Source organism: Monodon monoceros, unplaced genomic scaffold, assembly GCF_005190385.1.
Source record: "Monodon monoceros isolate NGI ecotype Baffin Bay Population unplaced genomic scaffold, NGI_Narwhal_1 Super_Scaffold_15, whole genome shotgun sequence".
NCBI classification, from domain to species: domain Eukaryota; kingdom Metazoa; phylum Chordata; class Mammalia; order Artiodactyla; family Monodontidae; genus Monodon; species Monodon monoceros.
The window spans coordinates 72,828,194-72,844,099 of NW_021703771.1; the positions used below are offsets into that span (position 1 = coordinate 72,828,194).

Below are 15,906 nucleotides of genomic sequence, written 5' to 3' on the forward strand. Positions count from 1 at the left end.
AAGCTACACCACATAGCAAACAACAGTCCAGCAAGGGGAGCCTCAGATCTGAGTGACGGAGGACTCTGCCTGTGTCCTCGGGTACAGCCTGCTGAACGTCCAGCAAAGGCACGTCCTTGCCTCGGGCTTCACTGCTTCTCCTGGAAAAGGTGAATTCCAGCCCTCTCCCCACCTCCCCCAAGGGGGGAATAACACTGAATAAAGCAGCTATAACCTCAGCCTTCACACCCACAATATTTAACGTGAGAAAACCGCCCTGGGGGGGAAAAGCTGACACAAGGGAAACTGACATACAATTTGACAATGGAGAGTCCAGGTGTGGGTAAAACTGATTTATTTTTGGAGCACAGTAATAGTTATGCAACTAGGAACATTTCATTCACCCCCATCCCATTCATGTTTTGTGTCACAAAGACATACCAAGACTTTGGAAAGAATTCCAAAGGGGATTACATTGAAATGTGCTGTTTCTTCACTTGTTTTTGTGCCTTAATCACAGTGCACCAAATAAAATAGCTTTACAGCTTACTAAAACTCAAACTTGTCCTCAAAGGAAGCAGTTTAAACATTTCTAACTGTAAATCAGCAATGCAACGATTCCAAGTCAGGACACAGACCCAAGAGACAAAAGCAGCTCTAACATAAAGCTTGTCTTGTCAAAAGAAAAAAAAAAACCACACCACCATGAGGGGAATCCAATTTGCCTAGAAAGAGTGGGTCTTCTTCAGGACTGCAGTCCCAAAATATTAAGATACAATTGTGGGTGTCGTCTTTGGGAAAAAAAGAGGTGAGGAAGAGATCTGACCTAAGCCGCACTAAGAATCTGGTTTAAAAAGATGAAAGGGCTCACAGGGGACACAAGGTCTCTGTATCTCCAAAGGAAACATTTACCCCACTGAAGGGGGCAGGAGCAGATTCTCCGGGGGGTGCGCCAGGCTGTGCCAGCCATGCCCATAGGGAGCACGTGCCAGTCTGCAGGAGGCTTGCCTGGGTTGGGAGCTGGTTTTCCACTGGGAGGTACCTCACACTCTCCTCATGAACAAACCAGCCAAGATCTGTGAGCTGGACTCATAACCTTGAGTGAATGGGTGGACGCCACCCAGAGATGCCAGGGCCCCTGAGGACTCAGGGCCCGCGTCCTGGCAGCACTGTCTCATCTCTTGTCCTTTGCAAATGAGTGGGCCCCTTCCCCCCAAAATTCAAAGCAGTAGTTAGCTAGGAGAAACAGCCATGGTTGAAGGTGGCGAGAAACCTCCATGACTGAGGCTCACCCCAGCTCTGACCAACCCCCCAGAGGTTTCTGAGCAAAAGTCCTGACTCACAGGGCTTGGGCTCAGCTGTGAGGGGTAGCTCAGAAGGCTTGGCCAGTATAGGGCCTGGGCTGGAAACTGCCGTGATGGACGGCTGAAAAACAGGGACGCTTAGCCCTGAGTCAAGGGGCGTGTGTGTGTGTGCATGTGTGTGCCGTGTTCCTGCGTGTGTGGTGTGCGTGTGTGAAGGGTGTGAGGGCCCCGGCCAGATGCCCCTGCCACACCCCCACAGACCAGCACAGCCACGTAATCTCAGAGTGACAAGTGGAGCCCACACGTGGAGGCTAGAACTGGGTTCCCCTCAAGAGGTTAGAAACAGCTCATGTGAAAACCTCCTGATGCCAACATCTGCACCAGCCAATTGACTACCTATTTCAAACGTGATTTGATGTGATGAAATTCAAGGCCATTTACCAGTTTTCCACCTTTTGGCCATGGCTGCCAAGGGCATACAGGCACACCCATAGCTAACAAAGGAGAGTTTCCCACTTAGCCTGATTATGTGGGGTGTGTCTCTCTTCCACTCTATTTCGGGTGTCACCCACTAAATTGATCTTGGGACCCACTTGTGGCTCCCAGTTGCAGCTGGACCAAAACAGCCCTGGAGTGTTCTGGACAAACCCTTGGAGCCCTAGTGGGCCTTTGCAGTCTTCAGGCACGAGAAACCACTCCCTCTATGGAAGGCAACCTTATTCTGCAGAACACGGACCTCCAGCAGCAGCCCCTGTGTGGTCAGGGAAGGTCACCAAGTGCCACCGTGGGCACCGCAGAGGGTGAGGAAGCTGGCCTCCTCCAGAGAACGGACCATCTTTAAAGGAAAGGGGGCTCCACAGGGTGGGCCAGCCCAGATGCCGGCTGACCACGGCCACCAGCCCGGTGGGGTCGCAAGGCAAGACTGGGACAGCACATGTGGTGGCCTCGATGAGCTCCTCAGGGCTTCCCCACGGGCGCACCGGACCTCTGGAACCTCTGGATAAGGAGGATGAGCCTGGCGATGTCGGAGAGCTCGGGGAACAGGGCCATGACGCTGTCCACCTGGTGGGGCGGGAAGGTGCTGCAGAGCACGGTGCGTGCCCTGGCACGCGAGTCCACCTCGGGGGCGGCAGCCTGGGGCACGGACCCTGAAGCCCCCCTGAGGGCGTCTTCATCCCAGCGCGACCCCGCCCAGGCCGAGCGGCCCAGGAGCCAGCCGGCCCCTGGAGGAAGGGCCCACGGGTCGGCGGGCTGCCGGCGCGGGGGGCGCCGGTCACTCTGCGGGGCGCCGGGGCGGTATCCGCCCCGTAGGCCCGGTGGGCTCCGGGGGCTCTGGAGGCCGGGCGGCACTGGCGGGGACGGCGCGGGCCCGGGCGCCACCCTGTCGGGACAGGGCGGCCTGGGCGCGCGGCCGCTGCCGGGGCCCCGAGGGGGCGGGCAGAGGGGCCCCGGGTCGTCGCTGAGGACGAGCCGCGAGAAAACGCCTCCGAGAGTCGCCACGTCGGCCGCCCGCGCGCTCCCCCGCTGCGCCTCCTCGCCGCCCGCGCCCCGCCAGGCCAGCGTTTGCGCGCGGAGCTCATCGGCCACAGCCAGCTGCCCGTGGTGCGGCCTCTCCGGGTGGTAGAACTTGCACTTGATGCCGTAGGTGCATTTCTTGCCTGGAAGGGGCGGGGCAGGGGGAGAGGGCTCCTGGTGAGAGACCTTGGGTGGGGAGGCCCGGTGTGGTCCGGGCAGTGCCCGCCCTGCGCGGCCTTTCTCGTTGGAGATTCCTCCGGGAAGGCCCCGGGGCCTGCTGCAGACTTGTCAGGTTTAGGGCGGGACGAGGTGGGGAGAAGTGCCCTGGGGCGCAGACAGGACGAATGAGGGTGCGGCACCCTACTCCTCGTGGTATTTCCCACTGGACACGGTACCCCAGTGTTACCCGCCCAGCGCAGGGGGACTGTTGTCTGGAAGTTCCCATGACCAGGGACTGAGACCAAATCTCTGGATCCAATGACCTTCATTCAGCCTCCACTTCCCCAGAGACACTGTGGATCCGGCCAACCTAGTGGCGGGGGGTTGGGAGTGGGCGCTCATGACATAGGATTCTGCCTCCAGTGCTGACTCAGTTTACCCTACTGTCCACATCCCTTGTGCTAATCATTGCCCTCCCCTTACAGACTGTTTTAACAGAGGTGATCAAATAATTTATCATCCAAACCAGGGCCCTTCTGAGAGTGGAAGGGAACAGGATGGGCCACCTGAACGTGTGTGTGTGTGTGTGTGTGTGTGTGTGTGTGTGTGTGATCACCTTAATTCTAACAAGAAATGACTCTGAGTATCACTTACGGCATCTTAAACTTCTATAGGCACAAAAAACGAGGCCTGGGGACATTAAATAACTTGCCCAAAGCAAGCTAGTGAAAGAGCTGGCTAGAAAGCTAGCGTCCCTGGAGGGCTCTGGGATAGAATCCTTAATTCTTAATGGATAGCACCAACCAGAGTCCCTAAGGGTAGGTAGGGGTTTAGGTAAGACTGTGGGGCAGGATGTGGGCACAAGGTGCCAGGGGAGGGACTGAGAAAGGAGAGTGTGGGGTGCACACAGCATCCCTGCTCCCTGGATATGACTTTGCTCTGTGTGTGACCCCTGCATCCAGCCCTCACAAACTGCATGCAACAGGGGTCCAGGATGGCAGTTCACCATTACAATAACCCTGTCAGGAAACTGCCATCCAGAGAGGGTAAGTTACCTCCCCCGGGGTCACACAGCTGATTAAGGGCAGAAGCCGGGCTAGAACCCAGGCTGCGGACCACCCAGCCAGAGCTTCTGACCTGAACAGGGCCCACGAGGCGTGGGGCGCTACCCACCATAGGGGCAGTGTTGCCAGGACGGCTCTGGGGGCTTTGGCTTCCTGCTCAGGAAGTTGCTCAGGGTGGGTCCCCGACGGCCCAGGGGATCATCAGGAGGCATGAACCTGGAAGACAAGCACAGGGGAGTGACTGCGAGGCCCACAGAGACCCGCCGCGGGCAGCACCAGGTCTCTTGCCGTCCAGGACTCTTCCTCCCACCCAGGGGTTGTCACAGCGTGTTAGAGCAGCACAGCTCCACACTGACCCGCACAGAGCACAGCACTGACAGATCCCAGGACAGCAGCCCCTGGGCCTTGTCCAAGTTTTTCTCCTGCTGAGTCAGCAATGCCAGAATCACTTAGCAACTCCTGGAAACATGCAGGCTCCGGGCTTCACACCAGACCTGCTTAATCAGAACCTCAAGTTGTTCAGGAATCTGCATTTTAACAACTTCCCAGATCATTTTTATCCACTAAAGTTGAAGCATAATTGCACTAGGTCTCCCCTGGGGCCTAGTCTGAAAGCGACTCTAAGCTGCATTCCAATGTCCTCAACAGAAGGCTGGAGACCTCCGGGGGGCCTGGGGGACTCTCTGGTCCTGGGAGCTCCATTTCTCCTGTGTTGCCCCACAGGTCTGGGCCTCTCAGGTTGGGGATGAAAATTAACAGAGTTCAAAACGCCAGCTGGTGGGTCAGCGAAGAAGCGGATCCGGGTGCAGCCTGCACACAGGTGCTGACAGCCCCAGGGCTCAGCGCAGGCTCCACCCTCCTCTGCAAACCATGGGCGGGGGTCACTTTGTCACTCTCTGACACCACCCTGCCCCCCGCCTGCCCCTTCCCTTCCCTGGCTTTGGTCTGAGGAGGAAGGGAATGCATCCTCGACGCCCGCAGCTCAAAAGGGAAAACAACTTTCCTCAGAAGGGAAACTCCCTCGTTCAGCACAATCCACTTTTCATATGAATACTTTCGTTCCCAGGAGGCACTTCCAGGTCATACAAAGGTTCCACTAGAGAGGGAGTGCATTCTGATCGGGGGCTTGTATTTACGGGCTGGTTTCCCCCTTAATGTCAAGGGTCACGCTGGGGTCCCACCGTGCAGACCACATCCCCCAGGCCGGCCCCGAGCTGGGTGATCCCTGGTCCCGGGTAGCCTCCGTGGCTCAGATCCCAGCTACACAGCCGGCTTCTCAGAGTTGGGCCCTGACCAAGAATCCAGGGAGCCACCCAGTGCAGTTATTAAAAGTTCCCAAAGCCGTCACCTCCTGCTCTTTCCCGGGCCTCACAGCCGGGAGCTGGGCCAGGAGGGCCCTATGGACGTGCCCTGGGCACGGGGCGAGCGTCCTTGCCCACAGGCAGGCGGCAGGCTCTGCCCTCTGGCAGTCGGGGGACCTTCGGGCAGGCCCTGAGCAGAGGCCAGTGTGTCAAGAGGACTTGGCCTGGACCCCAGGCTGTCACCAGGTCAGAGGCGGCCATGATCCATCAGAACTCAGTGAGGATTTTCGGGATCCGATGGTGCCAGCCTTGCCAGATTCCTCCGGGCCTGAGCCAGAGAGAGGGAGCCTCCAGCCTCCTGAATGTGGAAATGACCATGGGGGATACTGCGGAGTAGCTGCTGTGACCATCCGCCCTGGGGCTTAGGAGGGTACCTCTGCCTCCTTGGCTGTGGGCCAAGGGGTAGTGGGGGCAGCAGTATGCCCTGGAGGCACATGTCCTGGCCTGGCCTGAGAATAACCGCTACCACTAGGGGTACATACAGTCCTCTCTGGTCCTCACGACCATCTCAGAGGTAAGTGTGACTGATCCAAGGGCAGATTATTCAAGGTGAAGAACATTCAGCCCAGTGAGGTTAAGAGCTTTCCTCACCACACACAGCCAGTAAGTGGCAGAACCTCAGTTTGAAACCTCATCGGCTGCTTCCAGAGCCCTAGCCCTTCCCACCACACACACAGCCCCGCAGCCCTAGCCCTTCCCACCACACACACAGCCCCGCAGGCTCCAGGTCAGGGGCTGGTCTGCCGTGTGCAGGTGGCCTGATACAGCAGCCACGTGGCCTCTGTCTCCCCATCTTCCCTACCCAAGGGCTGCAGCCATTTATACTCACTCACTCAGTAATCTACAACTAGTCACTGGGTGCCTATGATGCTCCAGGCTGGCTGGAGCTGTGGCACATAAGACACATACAGTCCCTGCCCTCACGGAGTTGGGGAGCTTGTCCCAAACCACATTCCTACAAGCCAGTGAGAGAGCCCAGAATGAGGACCGAGCTACCATGCCTGGAACAGAAATCGGAATGGGAGTGACGTCCCAGCCTGCTGTGCCCTCCCATCTTGTCCCACCCTGTGACCACGCCCACCTTGCCAGGCTCTTCAGCATGCCCCAGGACACCTGCAGTGGACCAGCCATCACACCCTGCCCACCTCAGCCCCGTCTAGGGGCTCACCCAGCACCTGCTAACTGTTCACCCAGCACCTGCTAACTGGTCTGTGCTTTGTGACCCTGACTTCGTCCTCCTTTCGCTGTAGCTGGTTGGTCCGGGGGGAGCTGACCCAGGAGAAACACCCTAGGGGACAGATGAACCAACCAGATTCTCTTGAAAGTGTCAACCAAGACGTATTAAGACAGAGACAGTTCCAAGATCTTTACAGCCCCAAAGAAAAGGTGATGGTGCCCACTCCCATCCGTAATTCAAAACTTTGAAAAAAAACAGACAAAAGCATAAAAGAAGTGAAAGGGAGTGCAACAAAGTTCAGATTCACCCCATGATGACAGTTCCAGTGCTCTTATTTGAAATGTTAAATTCTTCAAAAATAAAAACAAAAGAAAGGTCCCCCCAAGGCCATGCGTCAGGCACCTGGGCGCTGGCTCAGCTGGATGTGGGCGTGGGAACAGAAAGGTCACAGGACAGTTGGGACAAGACAGCCCCGTGGGGGAAATCTGGTCACGAAAGAGAGGAGGCAGAGAGGGCCAACAGAGAGATGTGCGGCGGGGAAGGGGCGCGGGCGGCCCGGGGCAGGGGGGCTCTGAGCCCGTGACTAAGCCCCGCGGGGGGCCCCGTCACCGCCCCGCCCCCTACCCGCCCCGGGACCCCACGGGCCACACGCACCGGTCGTTGACGAAGGAGAACATGAGCAGCCTCTGCTCGATGAACCACTTCCACTCGGGGTTCTCGCTCTGCAGGTCGCGGTAGTTGTCGTTGGAGACGATGACCCCGTCCTGCTCGTAGGCCACCTTCACGATGTAGCGGTCGTCGTAGCAGACCACGCGCTTGCCGCTCACCTTGCGGGACGGCGTGTACACCAGCACCGCCTGCCTCTCCAGCTCCTCCAGCACGTGCTGCTCTGGGGGCCGCAGGGCGGGGACCGCATGAAGCGCTTTCTCCGAGGGACTCTCCACCCCCAGAGCCGTCCTAAACTCCGGAGCAGCTCCGGCAGCTCAGGGCTCCTCTCTGATCAGCTCGCCCCTCCCGCCCGTCCCCGCCTCCGTCCTCCTACTCCCCCTTCCCCTAGACCCCTCCCCCCTCCCCCTCTCCCCTATGGCCCAGCCTAGCAGGCGAAGAGCAGGGAGGTCTCGAGAGGAATTTGCCAGCAGCCTGAGGTCAAGTGGGCTCTTGGCTTCTGTCCTGCCTGCGTCATGACGGGAGCCCTGAGGATGGTGCCCAGCCAGGGAGACGCACTTTGGAAGGAAGAGTGAAGCCACAGCTCTTGTCGTTGTGATGGTTACCTGCCCCGTGCCCCTCCCACGGTAGACACAGAGGCCTTCTTCTGGAGAAAGACATCCCTATTTTAACTAGAATCCCGGCACTTAGGAATTACCAGGAGCCCTGCATCCACCTGGAAGAGTGCTGCCGGGGCCCTTAGCGGAGAACCACTGCCCCCCCTCCCATGACACAGGAGTCTGCTGGGACACCTTCAGGACGGAGCAGCCCACAACTGACAGCTCTGAGGGACACAAGAATGTCACGCAGAGAGGCCGGGATTAGGAATCTGCAGCCTACCTTCCGCTCTTAGCGCCAGCTCTCGGGTTTTTCACCCCTCTCTGAACATCAGGTTTTGCACTTATAAGATGAGGAAGATGACTCCTGCACCTGCCTCACAGCATCTGTGGGACGACTGGACCAGCGCATGTGGGGAGAGCCCCCAAGAAGCCAGGGAGGAGGGAGTGTGTCCCGGGAGCTGCAGACGTTACAAGGTCTCTTAGCAGGAGCTAAAATCTGCATCTCTGGACGGCCTACTCTTTGATCTTAGTTTTGCCTTCGGAGACAAAAGAAATCCCTTCCACACGAAACAGTTACTCCGCATGTGGAAGATTATTAGCATATTCGTCCTCGTCCCCCATGTCTCAGTCCTTTCCTATATGACATGGTTCCCAGACTTTTCAAAAGTGCATAATGCATGTATGGTACAAAGAATAATTTTTTTTCAAAGCCGTGTGTGTGGTGATCTTTTTTTTTTTTTTTTTGCGGTACGCGGGCCTCTCACTGTTGTGGCCTCTCCCGTTGCAGAGCACAGGCTCCGGACGCGCAGGCTCAGCGGCCATGACTCACCGACCCAGCTGCTCCGCGGCACGTGGGATCCTCCCGGACCGGGGCACGAACCCGCGGCCCCTGCATCGGCAGGCGGACTCTCAACCACTGCACCACCAGGGAAGCCCTGATCATTTTGTAATGTATAAAAATATCGAATTGAGACAGGAGGGAAGGCGGAAGGACACAACTATTGAAAGAATGACACAACCATTAAGAAGAACGGGATGCGACAAAAACTGGTTAGAACCTACTAGGTGCAACATGGCAGAACATTAGACTTCCCTAGACCTTGAGCCTCATTATACCCTTATTGTAATTCATTGACTAAATGACACTATGACAGGCACCATGACAGTTTCAAGGCTAGCCATAAAAGGCCAAAAAGTAGGGGTGCCCCAATTCCTAGAAACCCCTGCCCCTTCTCCAAGACAGTTAGAATATTCCTCCCACTCGTTAGCCCCGCCCATAAAAACTAACCACTCCATATCGCAGGGCCGGCTCTCACCCTCTGAGATGGCCCACACTCTGTCTATGGAGTGTGTAGCTCTCTAAATAAACCTGCTTTCACTTTACTATGGTTCACTCTAGAATTCTTTCCTGCCCAAAGCCAAGGACCCTCACTTGGTCGTCTGTCCCAAGGACTCACTCAAGACCTCAGACATGACTATCCTCTTGTGTCCCATTTTTCCTGCAACAGAATCACTACGTTGTACATCCGAAATTAATACAATACTGTAAGTCAATTATACTTCAATTTAAAACTACAATTCATTAGTTAAATGCCATGTGTGCGGTACTCCCTTTGAGAAATAGAACATGGCCCGTGCTTTGAAGTCCCCATTGCCCCTCGAAGTTTGCATCTCCCTCCACTCCCTTTAAGATAACCCAATTTTGAGAACTTTGTGTTTATAATTCCCTTGCTTTTATTTTTTTAAATGCGTATATATGTACCCTTCAAAAGGACAATTTCCAATGTGATTATGAGCCTCCAGACTTTACACAAATGGAATCACCTTGCACATACTCTTGGGTGACTTCTTTCCTCATTGAACATTGTGTGCATGAGGTTTGGCCATGTCATGACTGTCAGTTTTGCACAGAAGTCTCCTGGTACAGAAGGACAAGGGTACATCTAGGGTCTGTCTTAAGGAGTGATATTGCTGAGTTGTAGGGAAAGGCACTTTACAAGGTAACGCTGCATTGTTTTCCAAAGTAGTTATATCAAGTTACTACCCAACACAGCGTCTAAGGCAACCTTGCCAGCACTTGGCATTTGCAGGTTTTTTTAATTTTTCCCAGTCTGGTGGGTGTAACGTGGCCTCTTGCTGTGGTTTTATTTTGCATTTCTCTGGTCACTAATACAACTGAGCATCTCTTCATATGTTTATTGACCATTTGTGTTTTCTCTTCTGTCAAAGGCCTATTCGTGCCTTAGCACATTTTTCTATATATTTGTCCTTTGTCTTGGTCTTATTAATTTGGATAAGTTCCCTATAGATTCCAACAGGAATCCTTCATCAGGGATATGTGATATATGGCCTCTCCCAGGTTGAGGCTTGTCTTTTCGTTTTCTTGTTTTTGTGGTATTCGCTAATGAACGGAAGCTTTTATTGTAATGTAGGCAAATTTATGACTCTTTCCGCTGTCTCTCTGCATTTGTTGTGGCTTGTTTAAAAATTCTTCCCTACCCCAGAGTGAATTCCCTACTCTTTATCCATTATGTATCGCACAATATATATTGCACAACATTGCACAGCTGTTGAAAGCCACCATTCTCCATGTTCAGACCATAAAGAATAATCTGGGACAACTGGTCCATGATGAACACAAGTGTTCATCCCCCCTCCTTCTCATAATCCCATTGAAAGAGAAGGGAAGCAGTACAGAAGGGGTAGGGAATCCATAAGCACATTAAAAATGGGCTTGGGGACAGCAGCAAACCCAGGATTTTGACAAATTTTAGGAAGACAGAAAGCAGGTAGGATCAGAGACTTCCCTGGCGGTCCAGTGGTTAAGACTCCATGCTTCCAATGCAGGGGGTTTGGGTTTGATCCCTGGTCAGTGAACTAAGATCCCACATGCCACGCGGCAAAAAAAAAAAAAAGAAAGAAAGCAAGCAAGCAGGTAGGATCATATTGATCCTACAGTACAAAGGGAACCACAGCCCAGATGTGCATGGAGGCTGAAGAGGAGGTAGAGCCCCTTCCCTGCAAAGTCCCAGCGCTCTCCAGCAGGAGTGGCGAGTCAGCAGAAGTCGGATTATTAACTGAAAGGCTACCATGGGGCAGCTGCATCCACCCTTTCTGGTCCCTATCACTGTATGGAAAGTGAAGATATAACTAGGAAGGAGGAGGTTCCCATGTGGCCTTTGACCTCCTAAAGTAAAACCATCATCCTCGTGGCACTGGAATGTGTGGTGGGCAGAGGCATCCAGCTGCCTGCCTGCTCTGCGCAGGGTGTGCTGAAGTGAGCTCTCCTGCTCAGCACATTCAATGGTCAGTCCTACCTTTTAGGGAAAGATCCAAATACCAGGAGAGGAAGCCCATGGCAACTGCACAGGTACGTATTTAACCAATCTGGTTCTTTTTTCACAAGTAAACACTGACAAGCAAAGGATCACCAGACTTTTGAGAAGAAGACTTAACAGCACAAAGAGAGAGAAAGAGAGAGATGAACAAACAGAACTGACCCCAGAAAAAATAAATATGATTCATGGAACTTCAGAGAACTTTTTTAAAGTCTGTATTAGTATAGAAATAGTCAAGAAGATACCGTATCTGTAAAACAAGAATAGCGTTTTACTTAAAAAACAGAATCCGAAAGAGAAGAAGAAGCAACTGGTAACCACTGACAGAACTGAAAACAAAACCAGCAACTTTTGGTTAAAAGGCTGGAAGAAGAAGTCAATGAAACCTGCCAGCATCACGAAGAGGTCGGCCCCAACATTGCGGACTTGGCTGACATGATACCAGCAGTGGCTCAGCATGTGACTTCTTATAAGAAAGTCAAACAAACAAAAAACCCTGTTTATTTAAACCACCTGTTCTATTATTTGTAGCTGAAAATATTCCTAGCTGATATAAGAATTAAAAATAAAGAATTCCCTGGGTCTCGTTTTCCTTTGTTGTTTTTTTTTTAAATGAAGAGATTGAACTAGATATTCAGTTAATAAATATCACTGGACCAAACGGATGCCTCTTTCAGTTCCTGTATCCTACTAGGGGTGGGATGCAGACCCAATCTTTCTGCAGAGTGTTAAAAGTTATAAGATTCTATTATTTTTGGAACTTAATCTTTCACACTAAAAGAGTAAATACTTTGTTCATTTATCTATCAACAACTATTTATTGGGCGCCTGCTATATGCCAGCTGTTACGCTAGGTGACAGGGCTCCGGCAGGGCACACTCATGGTCAGTGCTTTCATGGAGCTTATAGTCCAGTGAGGAAGACAGACATCATCAAACAAGCGGTAAGCAGATAACTGACTGTGATTTTCAGGAGTACTGTGGAGGAAAGGTGTATAGTCCCTCTTGAGAATGTACCTGCTCCAGCATACCTCTAATCGGGGTATCAGATCTTGGTGGTTCTTTCCTCCAGGAGGGGACAAAAACTTTGATGTAGGTGTGTCCTCTGTCCCTGAACCAGTCCACAGCCAGCTGGATTCCCCGGCAAGAGAAGGCTTCTTTATTTCCATGACTACAATGAGAAAACAAAGACATCTGCAGAGAAACAGGAAGGGTTCCTCAAGAGTGACTTTTCCTGGGAATAGCCTGGATCATAGTCTCATAATCAAAGGGAATCAGGCAAATCTGCATTTTAAAAATAGGTCATTCTTTGCACAAAATATATCCCTTAATTGGAACCAATTAGTTTGTGATAATATGTAGAAGGTCTCCGGCTCCAAGGGGAGTGCATTCCAAGGATTAATAGACAAGATCCTCTTATTAACTGAAGCTAATATGGATCAAGAGAGGGTTGTCAGGGCTTCCCTGGTGGCGCAGTGGTTGAGAGTCCGCCTGCCGATGCAGGGGACACGGGTTCATGCCCTGGTCCGGGAAGATCCCACATGCCGCGGAGCGGCTGGGCCCGTGAGCCATGGCCGCTGAGCCTGCGCGTCCAGAGCCTGTGCTCCGCAACGGGAGAGGCCACAACAGTGAGAGGCCCGCGTACCGCAAAAAAAAAAAAAAACAAAAAAAAAAAGAGAGAGAGGGTTGTCAATGTGATATTGGTCTTCCCAAGTCCAAGTTAGGATGCCAATGTGCCCCACAAATTCCACTGTAATCACCCATCAGTGGAGGCAGGAAGGAGAGAGTAGTGTGACTGGAGGCTCAAGACCAGGCAGGGGGACGTCCCTGGTGGTCCAGTGGCTAAGACTCCGTGCTCCCAATGCAGGGGGCCCAGGTTCGATCCCTAGTCAGGGAACTGGATCCCACATGCTGCAACTAAAGATCCCGCATATTGCAACGAAGATCTCACGTGCCGCAACTAAGAGCCAGAGCAGCCAAATACATAAATAGAATAAATTAAAAAAGAAAAAAAGAAAAAGACCAGGCAGGGTCTTAGGAGCTAGAAGATCTATCTACTCCTAAGAACCATGAGAAGCTGTAGAAAGATTTTAGGATTTTAAGACCGGGGGGTATATGTGATGTGATGAGATGTGATCTGATGTATGTTTCAAAGAGTTCAACCTGGCAGCACAGAGGACAGTAAGTTGGAAGGATCCAGAGTAGGGGGGACACCAGTTAAGAAGCAGTTGTAGTCATCAAAGCAAAACCTGATGGTGACCTGGACCCAGCTGGTGGTGGTGAAGAGTAGGTGAACCTGAGGGATAGTTAGAAGGTAGTATCTCCAGAATGTGGTGATTGACTGGGTACAGGGGTGATAGGGAAAAAGGCACTGAGGAGACTTCTGACTTGTATAAGGGGATGGAGGACTCCCTGAGACAGACTTTGTTTGGGAGGAAGACAGGATTTAGAGAAAACGATCCTGAGTTTGGTCGTGGACACATGGCAAGTTGGGAGGAGCCTTGGTGACCTCTAAGTGGAAATATTAAATAAACAGCTAGGGTTCAGAAGAGAGGTCTGGGTGATAAAACATGTGAGTCATCTGTTTAAACACCAGTTGGAGCCACCGCGTGGAGAGAATTGCCTGGACAGAGAGTGAGCATCCAGGGGCTGGACCTGAAGGAGCCCTGGAACCGAGCAGCTGATTGCAGGTAGAGCAGGACAACCAACGAAAGAAACAAAGGCATCTCTCAGAAAAAAAGCGGGGGGGCTTCCCTGGTGGCGCAGTGGTTGAGAGTCCGCCTGCCGATGCAGGGGACGCGGGTTCGTGCCCTGGTCCGGGAGGGGATCCCACATGTCGCGGAGCATCTGGGCCCGTAAGCCATGGCCGCTGAGCCTGCGCGTCCGGAGCCTGTGCTCCGCCACAGGAGAGGCCACAACAGTGAGAGGCCCGCGTACCGCAAGAAAAAAAAAAAGGAAGAGAAGGGGGTAAAGCAGAAGAGGCTGCACCGTGGAAGCCTCGGGAGGAAGGCAGCCAAATGCTGCTCTGAGGGGCCAGTGAAGCCTGAAAACACCCCTCAGACTTCATGAGTGGAGGTCAGCAGCATTTTGCTGGAGAGGGAGACAGGTACATAGATTTGAGATACTGAGAATGCAGACTCAGTGGGACTCGGCCGTGGTCTGGCCTCAAGACTAGCTCACCCCCTGCTCACAACTTCCACCCAGCCGCCGGCACTCCCTCAGCCCTTTGTCCTGACCATGCATCTCCCTTCACTCCCATCACAGGGCCTTTGCACCAACTATTTCCACTCCTCTCAGCCCAGCCCATTCCTCCTTCGGCTTCATCGTCACTTCCTCAGGAAAAGCATCCCCTCACCTCTAAATTCCGTCAGATTCCCCTGTTAGGAGTACTCACAGCACCATCCTTGTCCTTCCTGGCACTTATCACAGTTGGACATGCACACTCCCCCACGGGATGAATTGGGCCTCCCCCTTTCTAGAGCATAGGTTCTTGTTGCTACCCGTCGTTCCCAGCACCTAGCATGGTGGTGCCTCATAATTGGTAAGGGCTCAATAAAAACATGCTGAAGAAATGAATGACTGAGAAGAAACAGGTCTTATGAGCAGCCAGAAGAGAAGCAGCCCAGGCACAGGGAAGGGTTGGCTGGAAGGACCCTGGTGCAGGAAAGGCTTGCGTGTCTAGGGACTTAAAAGAGGACAGTGCGGCTGCAACCCGTGGAGCAGGCGAAGGGGAGGTGGGAGGGGCAGGGCTGGGTGCTTAGAGAGCCAAGGGTCCCCATGGCCCTCGCATCCTCTCCACGTCCAGGCAAGGCCAACACATCAGATCTTCACATTTGTGCTTTCTCTTGTGCGTGGCTTCTTCCACTACTTTCTCAGAGAGGATTAGGATAGGTCCAGGTTTATAAAGTAAAAAAGGGAGTCTTAGAAATGCTAATCAGGGGCTTCCCTGGTGGCGCAGTGGTTGAGACTCTGCCTGCCAATGCAGGGGACATGGGTTCGAGCCCTGGTCTGGGAGAATTCCACATGCCGCGGAGCAACTGGGCCCACGAGCCACAACTACTGAGCCTGTGCGTCTGGAGCCTGTGCTCCGCAACAAGAGAGGCTGCGACAGTGAGAGGCCCGTGCACGGCGATGAAGAGTGGCCCCCGCTTGCCACAACTAGAGAAAGCCCTCGCACAGAAACGAAGACCAACACAGCCATAAATAAATAAATAAAATTTTTTTAAAAAAGAAAACATCATGAAGTCTTAGTATATGACACCATATGGTAAGAAGTCATTAATTCTTTAAAAAAAAAAAAAGAAATGTTAATCAATGGTGTTAGAAGTTGGGCTTTGTGGAGATTCAAGAGAACTCTAGATTCCTGTAGCTCCAGTGACGTATCAGGAACCAGGCCTCACCCCCCTAGATCTGTAGGGTCTTCCAGCTTAGAGAAAATAGCCCTTTGGCCGTTGTCGCTGAGCTGTGAGGCTTATGCAAACAGTAAGGAGAAAATATCAACAGGGGGACTTCCCTGGTGGCACAGTGGTTAAGAATCCGCCTGCCAGGACAGGAATAAAGGCGCAGTTGTAGAGAATGGACTTGAGGACTTGGGGAGGGGGAATGGTAAGCTGGGACGAAGCGAGAGAGTGGCATGGACATATATACACTACCAAATGTAAAACAGATAGCTAGTGGGAAGCAGCCGCATAGCACAGGGAGATCAGCTCGGTGCTTTGTGACCACCTAGAGGGGTGGGATAGTGT

At 53.0% G+C, this 15,906-nt stretch overlaps 1 protein-coding gene across 4 annotated transcripts in view; it reads right to left on the minus strand.

The window, feature by feature from the left end:
• Positions 1 to 317: 317 nt before the first annotated feature.
• The window catches only part of ZC3H12D (zinc finger CCCH-type containing 12D), a 45,479-nt gene continuing 29,890 nt past the window's right edge, over positions 318 to 15,906 (minus strand). For all 4 annotated transcript variants that reach the window (XM_029223926.1, XM_029223925.1, XM_029223921.1 and 1 more), the window contains 4 exons: positions 12,193 to 12,332; positions 7,214 to 7,448; positions 4,131 to 4,237; positions 318 to 2,941 (listed from right to left, as the gene is read on the minus strand). In XM_029223926.1, the coding sequence (XP_029079759.1) occupies positions 2,241 to 2,941; positions 4,131 to 4,237; positions 7,214 to 7,448; positions 12,193 to 12,332 (1,183 nt within the window). In that variant the 3' untranslated portion in view covers positions 318 to 2,240. The remainder of the gene's footprint in view (positions 2,942 to 4,130; positions 4,238 to 7,213; positions 7,449 to 12,192; positions 12,333 to 15,906) is intronic.